We start from the raw sequence: 13,098 nt of genomic DNA, 5'->3' as shown, positions 1-13,098 counted from the left end.
AGGGAAATACAAATCCAAACCACAGTGAGATACCACCTCACACCAGTTGGAATGGCTCAAATTAACCAGTCAGGAAATGACGGATGCTGGCGAGGATGAGGAGAAAGGGGAGCCTCCTACACTGTTGGTGGGAATGCAAGCTGGTGCAGCCACTCTGGAAAACAGCATGGAGGTTCCTCAGAAAGTGGAAAATAGAGCTACCCTACAACACACAATCACACTACTGGGTATTTACCCCAAAGATACAAAATGTAGTGATTTGAAGGGGCACGTGCACCCGAATGTTCATAGCAGCAATGTCCACAATAGCCAAACTATGGAAAGAACCTAGATGTCCATCAACAGATGAATGGATAAAGAAGATGTGGTTCATATGTACAAGGAATACTATGCAGCCATCAAAAGAATGAAATCCTGCCATTTGCAACGACATGGATGGAACTAAAGGGTATTATGCTGAGCGAAATTAGTTAATCAGAGAAGGACAATTATCATATGATCTCCCTGATATGAGGAAGTTGAGATGCAATGTGGGGGTGTTGGGGGGTAGGAAGGAAAAAATGAAACAAGATGGGATTGGGAGGGAGACAAACCAAAAGAAACTCTTAATTTCACAAAATGAATGGAGGGTTGCCTGTGGGTGGGGCTGGGGATAGGGTGGTGGGTGATGGGACACTGGGGACTCTGGGGAGGGTGTGTGCTACGGTGAGTGTGTAAGCCTGATGGTTCACAGACCTGTACCCCTGGGGCTAATAATACATTATATGTTAATTTTTTAAAACAAGAATCGCAGGGCATAGGGGTGGAGCAGTACATACAGAAGCCCGGGTCACTATAATTAGCGTGCAAGTGGAAGAAGAGGAAAAGAAGCAACTTCTGGAACCAAGCTGGATATTTAGGCTCCATACCCAGCATGGAGCCCAATGCAGGGCTTGAACTCATGACCTGGGATCAAGACCTGAGCTGAGATCAAGAATCTGATGCTTGACCAACTGAGCCACAGAGGCACCCCTAGAAAGAGTATTTTATACGGCATCAGAAGCTTAATACCAAAATTAATAGTACCATACAGAACTGTAGTCCAGATTTTCTCTAGACTTGATTTTTTGGGGCACTTGGGTGGCTTGGTGGGTTAAGCCTCTGCCTTCAACTCAGGTCATGATCTCGGGGTCCTGGGATCGAGCCCCACATCAGGCTCCCTGCTCAGCAGGGAGCAAGATTCTCTCTTGCTCTATCCCTCTGCCCCTCCCCACCCCATCTGAAATAAATAAATTTTTTAAAAAATCAGGTCTTTTTTTTTAAAAGATTTTATTTATTTATTTCACAGAGAGAGAGAGATCACAAGTAGGCACAGAGGCAGGGGAAAGCAGGCTCCCCACTGAGCGGAGAGCCCAACGTGGGGCTCAATCCCAGGACCCTGAGGTCACGAACGGAATTGAAATCAAGAGTCAGACATTTAACTGAGCCTCAGGCACCCCTTAAGATTTTATTTTTAAGTAATCTCTACACCCAACTTGGGGCTCGAACCTATGACCCTGAGATCATGCTCGCCTGCGCCAGCCAGTCACCCCCACAGTCCAAACAGAAGGATGTTTCCTATTTTGCCAAACAACCATCTGAAGAGACTGGACAACAGTAGATAACTTTTACTGTGATTTCACATTTCACTGGCAGTGGGGTTGTTGATATTGTGAAGCTACGAGGCTTGTATAATAAAAATTACCTAGTTCATCTTGGGAGGAAGTATTTCTCGAGGCACGATGAGACTATCAGCAACAGCAGATGCCCCCTTGTTCCGCCGACTGGCAGTGCTATTTGATCGTCGAGGACTACTGAAGCAAGGGAACACAGGAATAATTGTGGAGTCTTGTAGGGCTGAAGCAGTATAGTGGGATAATTCTTCTAGGATGTTTATTAGATTACACAGGGTAGTTTCACATCAAGCAAATTCTTCCTAGGGGGCCAACATGCCTATGGCCAATTCTAGCAGTTATCATACCTAAAGCCCTTTTGGTTCTATGAGGGACTGTGTGGTGTGTGGGCAAGAAGATAGACAGATGGATTTTTACGAATCCTAGCACGCACTGCGTTAACACATTTGAAGGGTAGGATTTGGCTAGTTATTTTTCCACAGGGGTTTGCCAGTGGGAAGGTAATTAAGGGGCTGCCGTGGGAGCACAGCAAGACTGACTGGCTCCTGCGTCATCGTCCAGAGTGGTGCTACTGATGACTGGAAAGAAGAATTGGCACAGAAGGAAGATGGGGTCGTGCAATGTAAGGTTTATCGAGGTCACAGGAAGGCTAGAACCTAGCCCTGGTTTGATTAGAGCAGAAGCTCTTCCCAGGATTCCAATGACAGGGCTTTTTGTGAATCATTCCCCTGGAGATTAGTGAACCCAAGCATTACTAGTAAGTTTCATGACTCCTCTTCTGCTCTGGGATGACCTGGCAGAGGGCGGCAGCATGAGGGCAGGTGCACGAGATGTGGCTGCAGCTTGACAGACTGTAGCGAAAGGTGAGACTTAGTACATCTGCAGGGACCACACTAGGTCCCAGGTGGGCATATCTTAGACAAGAAATGAAATCATGGGCATGAAGAACGTCGAGACAGGGAGAGGAGGCTGAAGCAAGCGGGGTGAGGGTACTGCTGGGGAGGAGAAGCAGCGGTGCTGGGTTAGAGGCATCGCATGTGACCTTAGTCTGCGGGACGATGTGACTGCAGAGAGGAGTGAGGAGGGAGCATTTTGTATTTGGTTGGAGCGTGTGTCGTGACACGCCCAGCAATTCTTAATGGGGTCGTCCTGGGCTCTGGCTTGGGAGAGCTTAACAACAGAGCTGGTACTCCAATCAGAGGGGGTTTCCTCTTTGATGAAACATAGTAGTAGAGTATTGTTATCTGGTTTTTCATCTTGAATGTGCATAGGAATTGAGAACAAAGGGTAGGGATTTGGGGAACCTAGGTGGCTCAGTCAGTTAAGTGTCTGCTTTTGGCTCAGGTCATGGTCCCAGGGTCCTGGGATCAGGCCCAGTGTCAGGCTCCCTGCTCAGCGGGCGTCTGCTCCTCCCTCTCCCTGCACTGTTCCCCCTGCTGTGTTCTCCCTCTCTTTCTCTCTCTCTCTCAAGTAAAAGAAAAAGAAAAAGAAAAAAAAGAAAATGCAATAAAAGCCACAATGAGATACTACACACATCAAGACAGCACAAGTGGGTTAAAAACAAAAACGGACAATCTGAGCGCTGCGTGGCTCCCGGGACGCTCATGCGGCCGGGGAAGCTCAGGATGGTGCGCCACTCGGGAGAAGGTTGTTAGTCCCTAACAGAAGTCAACACGCACAGCAGCGGAGGGAAAATGTTTTCCCTCTCACCTTCTAGTTTCTCTCAGACTCTGCAAAAGGAGACTGACAAGAGAACAAGGGACATTTATGAGCACGTCTCAAATGTACCAGGGGCGGGGAACTCAGCAGTGAGCCAGAACTTGCACCTCTGTAGCATCTTAACCAGAAACAACAAAAACTTTCAGAGACGAGGGACAGACCAAGGAAAGGCCACTGGGCTTCCAGGACACAAACTGCAGGAAGGGGCCAGTGGCAGACAAAGGTGGGTCACGTAGACCCCTCCAGTGTCACCGCCAGCCCCACAGGGCTCCAGGTTGGTCCCTGTGGTTAACTTCTGCGCAAACTCATGTCCTGCTTTTTGGGCAGGCTGGATAGCTTCTCCTGTGTCTGCTTATTCTCAACTGCCTTCAGCTCCAATTAAACCCAGTGCCAAAGGGTGGCAGATTCTGCCATCTCTCCATATCTTGCAGATACCCCAGCAGTCTGCCTCTCAGGTATCCTCTAAGAGGAATGAAATCCCGTGTCAATATAAAGATGCAGAAGAGCGTTGCTGGAAGTCTTGCAATCGCTAAAAACAGCCCAAACCTCCACCCAGGGATGAAGAGGTCATGGGTAGCACACCCACCTTTGCTGCACTAGGAGCGCAGGCATGGGGGCACATGCTCAAGGAGGCTCCCATCAAAGGAGACACAAGGTAAGAGGAGCTTCTCGTGCAGCAGGAAGAATGCTCCCTCCCAACCAGCAGGTGCAGAAAAAGGGCCTCCCTGACCTGGGCTGGTATCTGCTGCCCTACTGTCCAGCACTGTGCAGAGTGACCCTCTTCAGGCGGAAGAAAACCTAGTCACATGCTTCCATTCCCCAAAAAAGTGCGCAGTGTGTGCCCGGGGTTAGAACAGATCTGAGTAAGTGCAGCTTTATGGGTTTACCAAGTGGGTTTTGGGTGGTGGGACAAATTTGGGGCTGGAAGTGGTGCACCACAGTGGTGGAAGGTGGTTAACAGACTTGGTGGGTGAAGGCGCAGGACAAGGCTGGAGAACGGTGTCACGTGACAGTGCAGGATGCGGAGACCACATGTAGGACGATGAACGGTAGGTAATGGTGGAGCGGGTGGTGAAGAGGAGGAGGGTGAATGGTGGTGGTCTGGTGATGCAGGAGGGCGGACAGTGAGTAGCAATGGTGCAGGAGGGTGAATGGCTGCCGGTGCATGTAGAGGGTGGTACGTGGTGATGATAGGTTTCTGCTCTTGGTAGGAGACGGTATCTTGTCCTGGCATGAGTAACTCATTCTTCACCATGTCATCCCCATCTCCCCCACCTCATCCTCCACTAGGACCACCCCCACCGTTTTCCAGTCCTGTGTACGTCCCAGCACCCATCGTCCACCTGGTGGTGCAGACCCGTAACGAGAAGACATCCTGGACTTCTCCCTTCCCACCAGCCTCCACGTTCAGCCGACGACGCCAACCAACAACGCCTCTAAGTGAAGTCTGCAGTGCGCGATCTAAAGCGAGGTGAAGACCTGAGACCCTGGCTGGCTGCAGGTGTGAACGCCAGGTGAGCCCTAACAACTGTCTGGCTGGTCTGCACCAGTTTGTTCAGCTGAAGACACGCCTGCAGGACAGGACGGTGACATAGTCCCAGCGCACCCAGAGAACAGGCTCCCGCACCTCTTAAGTGCACTCAGACATGTTTTCTTCTGACTGAGAATCAGCCGAGGAACCCCACAAAACTGTGGAGCTCCAGGTTCAGCCCAGAGACTGTGGGTCCACCAGCACGGGCAGGGGCTGGGTCCTCCGCAACAGAGGACAGAGGTCGAGCCGGAGCTCATCGCTGTGGGAGCAGTCCCAAGTCAGAAGGCAGAGGCAGAGGCCTCCTGGTGTTGGGAGTGCGTTATCGGAGCCCCGTGCAGGTGGTGGTGTACGTGAGTGCCCAGCGGGGCCCACACCCAGGCACCTTCTTGCTCGCAGGCTCTGCTGCCCCACCCCGCTTCTCCCTCTCCAGGAGCACTCCACGGCACCTTCACACGTCTCACCTCAATCCGTCCCAATCCCCACGGAGGGCTGTCAAGAGTCAGGGACAGGTGCGGTCTGGGGATTTCAAGGGGGGTGTCCTCTGCACACTGACCCCTGGGAACAGGGGTCACCCTGTTCACCCGGGAACAGGCCTGGTGGTCACTATAACCTCACTTTGAAGGAGAACTCTGAAGCCCTTCTTCGTGAGCTCGTGCTGTGAAGTTCTCTACACGTTGACCGGGCTGGGGGACACTCAGGCAGCTACGCGGGGCTCAGGAAGTCCATTCAGGGCATGGGGGACACCACTGCCAGGCCAGCCAGGTACCCACTGCCACCTCCCAGAGCTGCTCAGCGCAGCCAAAAACCCGGGCTGAGAATGCTTTGGGCTCAGGGCAGAGAGCTGGGGGAGAGGCCACATGCACGACAGAATGAGGAAGAGAGAACAAGACAAGACCTATCTCAGTACCCACCTATGATGGAGTCCCTGCGGAAGACATCTCTGTCGAAGACGTAAAAGGACAGGTGCCGAAAGCTCCGAGGGATCTCGCAGTAGAAGTCCTCTCCATAGAAGGGGCTGAGAAGCAAGCAGAACGGACTCCGTTAGGTGAGCCGGCCAGTGTGGGGCGGCCCACTGAGCACCAGCCTCGGGCGCACATGCAGAATCATGCTCCCACGTGTGTTAGCAACACGCCACGCCGGGTCTCACGTGTGCGATGCGGAACTGTGGTTTGCTTGCTGGGGTGCAAATGTGGTCCCCACTTTCGGCCCCAAGGCCCATCACCCGGAGTGATCAGCTGCGGGCAGAGAGCTCCGCGCAGGGAGCATGAGTCCGCTGTGTGTGTCCGGGTTGGACCCAACACTCCAGGACCACGAGGACACATGGGACGTGCGGGTGGGCCTCCCTTCACGTGCGTCCATCCAACTTGGCTTGCCAGGTGCAGATCCCACTGCTCTCCTTCCCCAGAAGTTGGGCTGTAGTCTGCACCTGTCCCTGGGGAGAGGACCCCTGGCCACGGGTTGACCCTGCACACAGACCCCACACCAGCATCCCCGTGCACAGAGACCCAACATGAACCACAAACCCCAGTCAAGGTCAACAAACAGGCCCCCAGCTGCTTGGCTGGGCCAGGCTGAGTCCACTTGTGAGGTGTGCAGAGAGCAGACCTGCTGGAAAGGGCAGGGCCTCCGACCGGCTGCAGCTGGTTACAGGATGGCCCGCCACTCCCTGCGGCACCCTCTGACCCTACCCGTTCCCACACATGCCATGGCCAAGGTCCGAAGTCGGGAAAGCTAACGGGGTATGCTGTGCTGGTTAGGGGAGGAAGATCACGCAGTCCTGGCCAGGCTGGAGTAACAGCGGAGAAGGGGACAGTGTGCTTCCCGGCCATGGAACCCCCTGCGAGGGACACGGATGGCGGGGCACTCCAGCCGGTCCTGAGACGACTCTCCCCACCACATCTGAGCATCTCTGAGGTCAGAGGGCACACCGCGGTCAGCGTCAGAAAGCACTGTTCTTTCTCTGGGGCCCCAAGGTGACGGGGCCTCTCCCTCTGACCAGTGCCACGGCCCCACAGAACGTGCTCTTGGTGCCATGGCATGGGGTCACCCATGTGTCTGTCTCCCGCCACCTGCCTCAGCAGCAATAGTCCGCTGTCTTCAGACACAGGCACGTGATCTGTCAAAATCACCAGCGGGTGCCACACACGCGTCTCGACTCTGTCCCTCGGGATCAGCTCAGCAAGGCTTGGGGAGCCCAGAATGGACAGAGCACGTGGACCCTTCCCGGGGCCCGAGGGAGGCACTACCCATGAGGAAAATAGACGGAGGACACGGGCAGGCCTCCACCCACCCGCCACGGCCCAGACAGGCTGCTGGAGTCCCAGCCCCGGCTCGTGTGGCCAGGCAGGGAGAGGGAGCCGAGCGGAGGGGCTGGGTGCAGCCCACGCCAGGCAGTGGCTGAGGAGGGGGGCCAGGCCTTCGAAATACGGAAAAGGCAGAGCAGTCAGCCCCCCATCAAGAGGCAACGTGTCCACAGTCCGTGGCCGTGCAGGCTGACCTGCGGACAGACGGGGGCACAGAGGTGCCGGGGCCCCAAGGCGACCTGTCTCCTCCGGCCAGTAGCTGAGGGCCGGCCTGGACGGGTGGGAACAGAGGATGTGAACCGTCACTGAGGAGACCCGCCTGAGCCCACCGGTCTAGACACAGTGCCCAGCACCGGCAGTGTGCAGAGCGGACCTGCCGGCTGCGAAGAAGAGTCAACGGTGGCCCCTGAGGGCCCAGGGCTATTGGGGCACCGGAAGGAATAATCCAGAAGCACGTGAGGCAGGCAGGGGCCTGGGGTCCTGTAGGACCAGGCCACAGTGAGTCGGACAACACCCAAGAAAGCAGCCGCAAAGGGGAAGGCATTTGAGCCACTAGGGAGCTGCCGTGCGGCAAAGCAGAGCGTGTTGGACCCAGGACTGCGTCTGGAAACACCGGATGGCTGCGTGTGTGCCGCTCACTCACTGAGCAAGACCAGAGCTGGGGGCGGGGTGGGGACCCTGCTGTCCTGAGGGTCCGAGGGTGCAGAGAGTGCCATGCCACCAAGCCGTCATCGTGCAGACGTCAGCACTGCCTCGCAGGCCTCACACGGAGGCCACACACCCACACATTTGTCCAGGCATAGGCGCCTCCAGGGAAAGCCATGTGTGACTCTGTCTGAGCTCTCTCCTCACACCTCCCGGGACCCCATCCGCGCGCATGGGGCTCTGCTCCTCTACTCTCCACGCGGAGCCAGACGTAATTCGCTCAGGCCGCGAAGCAGAACCATTGGGACGGGGTTTTAGAAAACACGGGTCCCTGGGCCCCACCCCAGACAAGCCTCTCCGGGGTTTGATTCCTTTAATTCCACAGCCACACGACCAACACGAGCTGCGAGGTCATCGCAGTCTCCGGATCACCCCGTGTTACACATGGGCCACACACGGATTATCTTCAGAGACACAGAACCCCAACTCATACCCTCAGACGTGCCACTCGGGGCAAGGCTGCCCCCAGAGGCCATAGGACACAAAGGTGGCACCCGAGCCCAGAGGAGAGAGCCAGACCACAGGGAGTCACGTAACATGTGAGTCGTGGCAGCAGGAAGCCCAGCCTGGGTGGCAAGCACATGCCCGGAGGGGCCGACGGAGTCCCAGACACAGCACGGGCCTGACCTCGCAGGCCGCGACTGCGGACGCCCGCACCCACGGACCCCACCTCGTCCCTGCCCCCCTGAGCGAGGTGCCCCAGGAAGACACTGCTTCCCTGGGTGCCCTGACTCATAATCACACTCAGGTGCCTGTTCCTAGAACCTCCCTGTGCTGCCTTACTCCTTCATGATCTCCACTGTTGGCTGAAAAAAGGAACATGCAGGAACAAGAATGTTTCTGATAACGTGTAACTAGAAATAAGGGTGACAAGTGTGAGATGTGGCGAAGTCAGAGCCTGCAGGAGCACAGCGGTGCGGCCACTCGGCAACAGCAGCGCTTCCCTGAAACGGCCAGAGCAGGGGGGACGCACGCCCCCACAGACACTGTGGCCTGTGAGCTGGCGGCTGCACTCACAGCAGCCGAGAAGCGGCAGCAAGCCCCATGTCCATCAGCAGAGCCGGCGCAGATGAACAAAGTGGGGTCCGTCGACCCGGACAGTGTGGAGCTCAGACGCCTGCTGTCACGGACGAACACTGAAACCACGGTGCTCAGGGAGACAGGCCACAAAAGGCCACACACAGTGCGACTCCACGTTCCCCCGAAAAGGCAAGTACGTAGAGAGAAAGTGGCTGGAGCCATAGGAAGCGGGCAGTGAAGGGTCACGAAAATACTCCACAACTGACGGCCACAGCTCCGAACGTACTGAAAGCCACAGAATTACACACCCGCCATAGTTACTTACAGGGTATGTGAATCAGATCTCAATAAAGCCATTTTTTTAAAACCAAAATTTTAAAAATACATAAGAATGTCAGAAAGTGAAAACCAGAATTAACATTACAGGGTACATGCTAGACTTTTTTCTCTGAAGATCTATGAATATAGAACACAAGTAGATACAGATGGAAACAGATATTTTTACAATAAAAGTAGGATCCTGGGGTGCCTGGGTAGCTCAGTTGGGTTAAGCCTCTGCCTTCAGCTTAGGTCATGATCCCGGGATCCGGGTCCTGGAGATCGAGCCCTGCATCGGGCTCTCTGCTCAGCGGGGAGCCTGCTTCCCTCTCTCTCTGCCTGCCTCTCTGCCTGCTTGTGATCTCTGTCTGTCAAATAAATAAATAAAATCTTTAAAAAAAATAAAAGTAGGATTCCATTACATATCCCCATACACCGTTCACTTTTTCCTTTAATATCATGTCATAGATCACTTTCCGAATACATATATTAAACGTCAGTTGCCAGCAGGCCTGAGGTCTGAGCGGGCACATCTGCGGGACTCTCCTGTCCCAACCCTGACGGTGCCCGGAGCAGAGTGGCCAGTGCCCGGCTGCCCACCTGTCGCAGAGCAGCGCCAGGCACGTGCTTGGCTCAAGGCTGCTCGCCGCCGGAAGGTTCCGGTGTGGGACACGGTGCGACCGTCCGGAACGTGAGGACAGATTCGGCCCACACGCCCACCAACACACCATCTCACCGGCATCTACAAACTTGGCTCACATGACGGCAAAACGACCTCCTGCTTCGTTGTCAACATTTGAGTCGTCGGCGCAGCTCAGAGTCAGGCACGTGTGCTTTCGCGGCGGCGCTCTGGCCCGTGTTCTAGGCACGCCCCCCTTCTTGCGTTCAGGGTAGCCGTCCACTGAGAACTCCCAAGGTGGCATTACAGACTAGATGATGGATAACTGACACAGCAGATAAGAGACACCTTTTCAACTGGAAACACCACGAAGCTGCCAGTGCCATCTGTCATCGATGGGCAAGGACTGGCGTGCAGTCCTGCCTTCTCCAAAATGTGTCCCAGCACAGAGCAGCCATGTCCCTGCACTTGGGAGCTAAGGCTGCCCAGGGAGGCGGTGACATCTGTCTGGGGCAGGAGGGCCGACGTGGGGTTCAGCGCAGCGGGCACCCCTCTGCTGAGGGCCCCCACCCCAGGGCACACCGACCCGGTCATCCGGTCAGCCCCACCCCCGTCCCGGGTCAACAGGAAGTCCGTGCTTGTCTCTTCGCAGCTGGGGAGTCGGAAGCGTGTTCCCAGAGAGCAGGGAAACCAAGGTACTCTCCCTTCCCCGTCCCTCTCCATGTGCTGGGCCAGACAATGTCTCCCTTCTGGGGAATTCAGAGGGGGCCCAGCCACTGCCTCCCCTTCCTTCCCATTAGCGCCATAACCCGGGGTCTCTCTCCACACAGGCCCCTCTTTGTCCCCAGCCGAGGTCAGCAGCAGTCAGATGCATGACTCATGCCCCACTCGCAGCCTCAGGGCTCCAGAACCCTCCTTCCAAATAAAGAGAAAAGCAGCCCACAGGACTTGGCTTGCCTTAAACACTGCTGTGTGACAGAAGAAGATCAATGCATGCGGTCGCATCCGCTTGGAGGCCCTCGGAGGGCGGCCAGAGTGGCAGGCTCTTTCCCTCGGTAATTGCTGGGAGCAGCTCAAGTGAACTCTCGCAGAGAGAGAAGAAACCGTCCTGCCGAACACGGAGCGGATCTATCTATAAGCTCCGACAGGCCGACCTCCTGCCTTCCTCCCAGAGCCCAGATGTGCCGCCCGGGGCTCAGACAGGGCCTCCTCTGGGACCCGCGCAGAAACCGCCGAGTCTCCGGGAGTCATTTCCCAGCATCTGCTGAGGCGGGCAGCACCCCACCCCCACCGGGGCGGCCGGCCCTGCGGCCACACTGTCTGCTCGGGAGAAAACAGCTGCATGCCTGGTCTTCTCTGGGCTCAGGCTCTGTCGCAAACGCCAGAGTCCATTTCCCAGCATCTGGGCAGGGCGCGGAGGGGCGGGGCTGCCTGGGCGGCTCCCGATTTGGGGTGGATGGAAAGGCAGCCCAAGAATAGGAACCCCACTCCGAGCCTCTCTGTGAGAGGGCCGTTCTGACAGAGGGCGATGCCACAGAGAAGGCCACCCTGGGGGCCGAGCGTCCAGGCTCCCCGAGGGAGATCAGCGCCCACCCCATAGCCACACACGGCCAGGAAGCCTGGCTGGCAGGGCGGGTCTTCCAAAAAGGGCAACAGCCCATCTCCAAGCAGCGCAGAGCTCAGCTAATGAAATGTGCCTTGTACGCTGTGAACCAAAAGCTGGATTAAACTTTCATCAAACCAAATACGGTCTCACTGTCCGCAGGAGATGAATGAGAAATGCCAAGGAGTCAAGGGCTGGCAGGGCCCACGGGGCCGCTGAGCCGGAAGTGTCCGTGTCTCCCTCTGCAGCAGGCATGGGCGGCAGGGAGGCCTGGGACACGCAGAGCCAGAAAGGAGCCTCGGAGGCACAAGCCTCCACTGCCAGTCATCCCCACAGGCCCTCAGGCAGCGGGAAACCTCTGGGTTTCTCCTCACTTCCTCCAGACCTCCTTTAAATCCCGGGGTGGCCTGGCTCCCTGGCACCCGCGAGCCTTCCCCACAGAGCTCTCCCTTCCCATCAGACGCTGCGTCTCCTTGGGAGGAAGGATGCTGAGCCTCTGTGGGAGCCCCAACCCCGACTCAGGTCACCCCGGGGACGGGCAGCTCCTGGACAGAAAGCTGCTCTGATCCCACAAAGGACATGGGTCGTGTCATGTGGCACGCTGCACATTGGCAGCAGGGATAGGAGGGATGTAGCTAAGCCTCCGCAGGAAGGAGAGAGTCTGAGGTCAGATCCCAGTGTCTGTCCCAGTGCCAGGCAGAAGAGTCACCGGGCCAGTCGCCACACTCGTGGGGCTCCGGGCAGAGACGTGGGCATAAACCTCCAAGGGTCAGTGGCAGCTGCTGCACATCACAGATCCAGAGGGCATTCGAGAGTGGTGGCCTGGCAGGCAGGGCCAGAGGGCCCCAGGTTAGCATCAGGCAGGCACTGGACCAAGCAGGAAATGTTCTTTTTTCTTTTTCCTTTTTTTTTTTTTTTTTTAAAGATTTTGTTTATTTATTTGACAGAGATCACAAGCAGTCAGAGACGCAGGCAGAGAGAGAAAGAAGCAGGCTCCCCACTGAGCAGAGAGTCGGATTCAGGGCTCGATCCCAGGATCCTGAGATCATGACTTAAGCCGAAGGCAGAGGCTTGACCCACTGAGCCCCCCAGGCGCTCCAAGGCAGGAAATGTTCTTAAAGGGGCTCACACTCTTCCCCAAGCACCAGGACCCAAACTGGGGATTCCTCCGGGAGCATCCCAGAACAGTGGGGGCATGAATTCACCGACTCCAGCTGACAAGGACTATCTGAGCCAAACGCTTGAATTTACGTCCCAAAAACTTTTTTTAAACTGGAGCAATTAGAGATAAAAGTAAGTATTAGGAGAAACCGTTAGACGTACAGCCTCCTAAACCAAAATCAGCATTTGCTCATCCACAACCCGGGATTTACTGAAAACCTCCAAGAAGATGGGAGTCTGTCGTCCTGAACCACAGACTCCTCGCCGTCCCTTTCGGAGTCTAACCCAGGCAGCGTGTCCCCCCCAGGACGGGAGCTGCAGGGTCCCCCGGGCAGGAGTCGGGTCTGGCACACAGCAGCGCTGGGCTCTGAGTGACGGGCATTTTCCAGGAGCAGATGGGGGCTGACTCGTCACAGACCCACACGCTCTTTAATTCCAGTTTGGAAGCGCGCACCCGTCCTTCCTGG

The 13,098-nt window shown here is 56.0% G+C and overlaps 1 protein-coding gene across 1 annotated transcript in view; it reads right to left on the bottom strand.

Moving 5' to 3' along the window:
• The window catches only part of RASA3 (RAS p21 protein activator 3), a 113,795-nt gene that overhangs the window by 54,219 nt on the left and 46,478 nt on the right, over positions 1-13,098 (bottom strand). Inside the window, exon 3 of the mRNA XM_059144535.1 lies at positions 5,814-5,917. Coding sequence (XP_059000518.1) covers positions 5,814-5,917 — 104 coding nt within the window. The remainder of the gene's footprint in view (positions 1-5,813; positions 5,918-13,098) is intronic.

The sequence above is a fragment of the Mustela lutreola genome, chromosome 13, assembly GCF_030435805.1.
Source record: "Mustela lutreola isolate mMusLut2 chromosome 13, mMusLut2.pri, whole genome shotgun sequence".
Classification (NCBI taxonomy): Eukaryota; Metazoa; Chordata; class Mammalia; order Carnivora; family Mustelidae; genus Mustela; species Mustela lutreola.
Note: the sequence above shows the minus strand (reverse complement) of the source record. Positions and strands in the feature narration are given on the sequence as shown.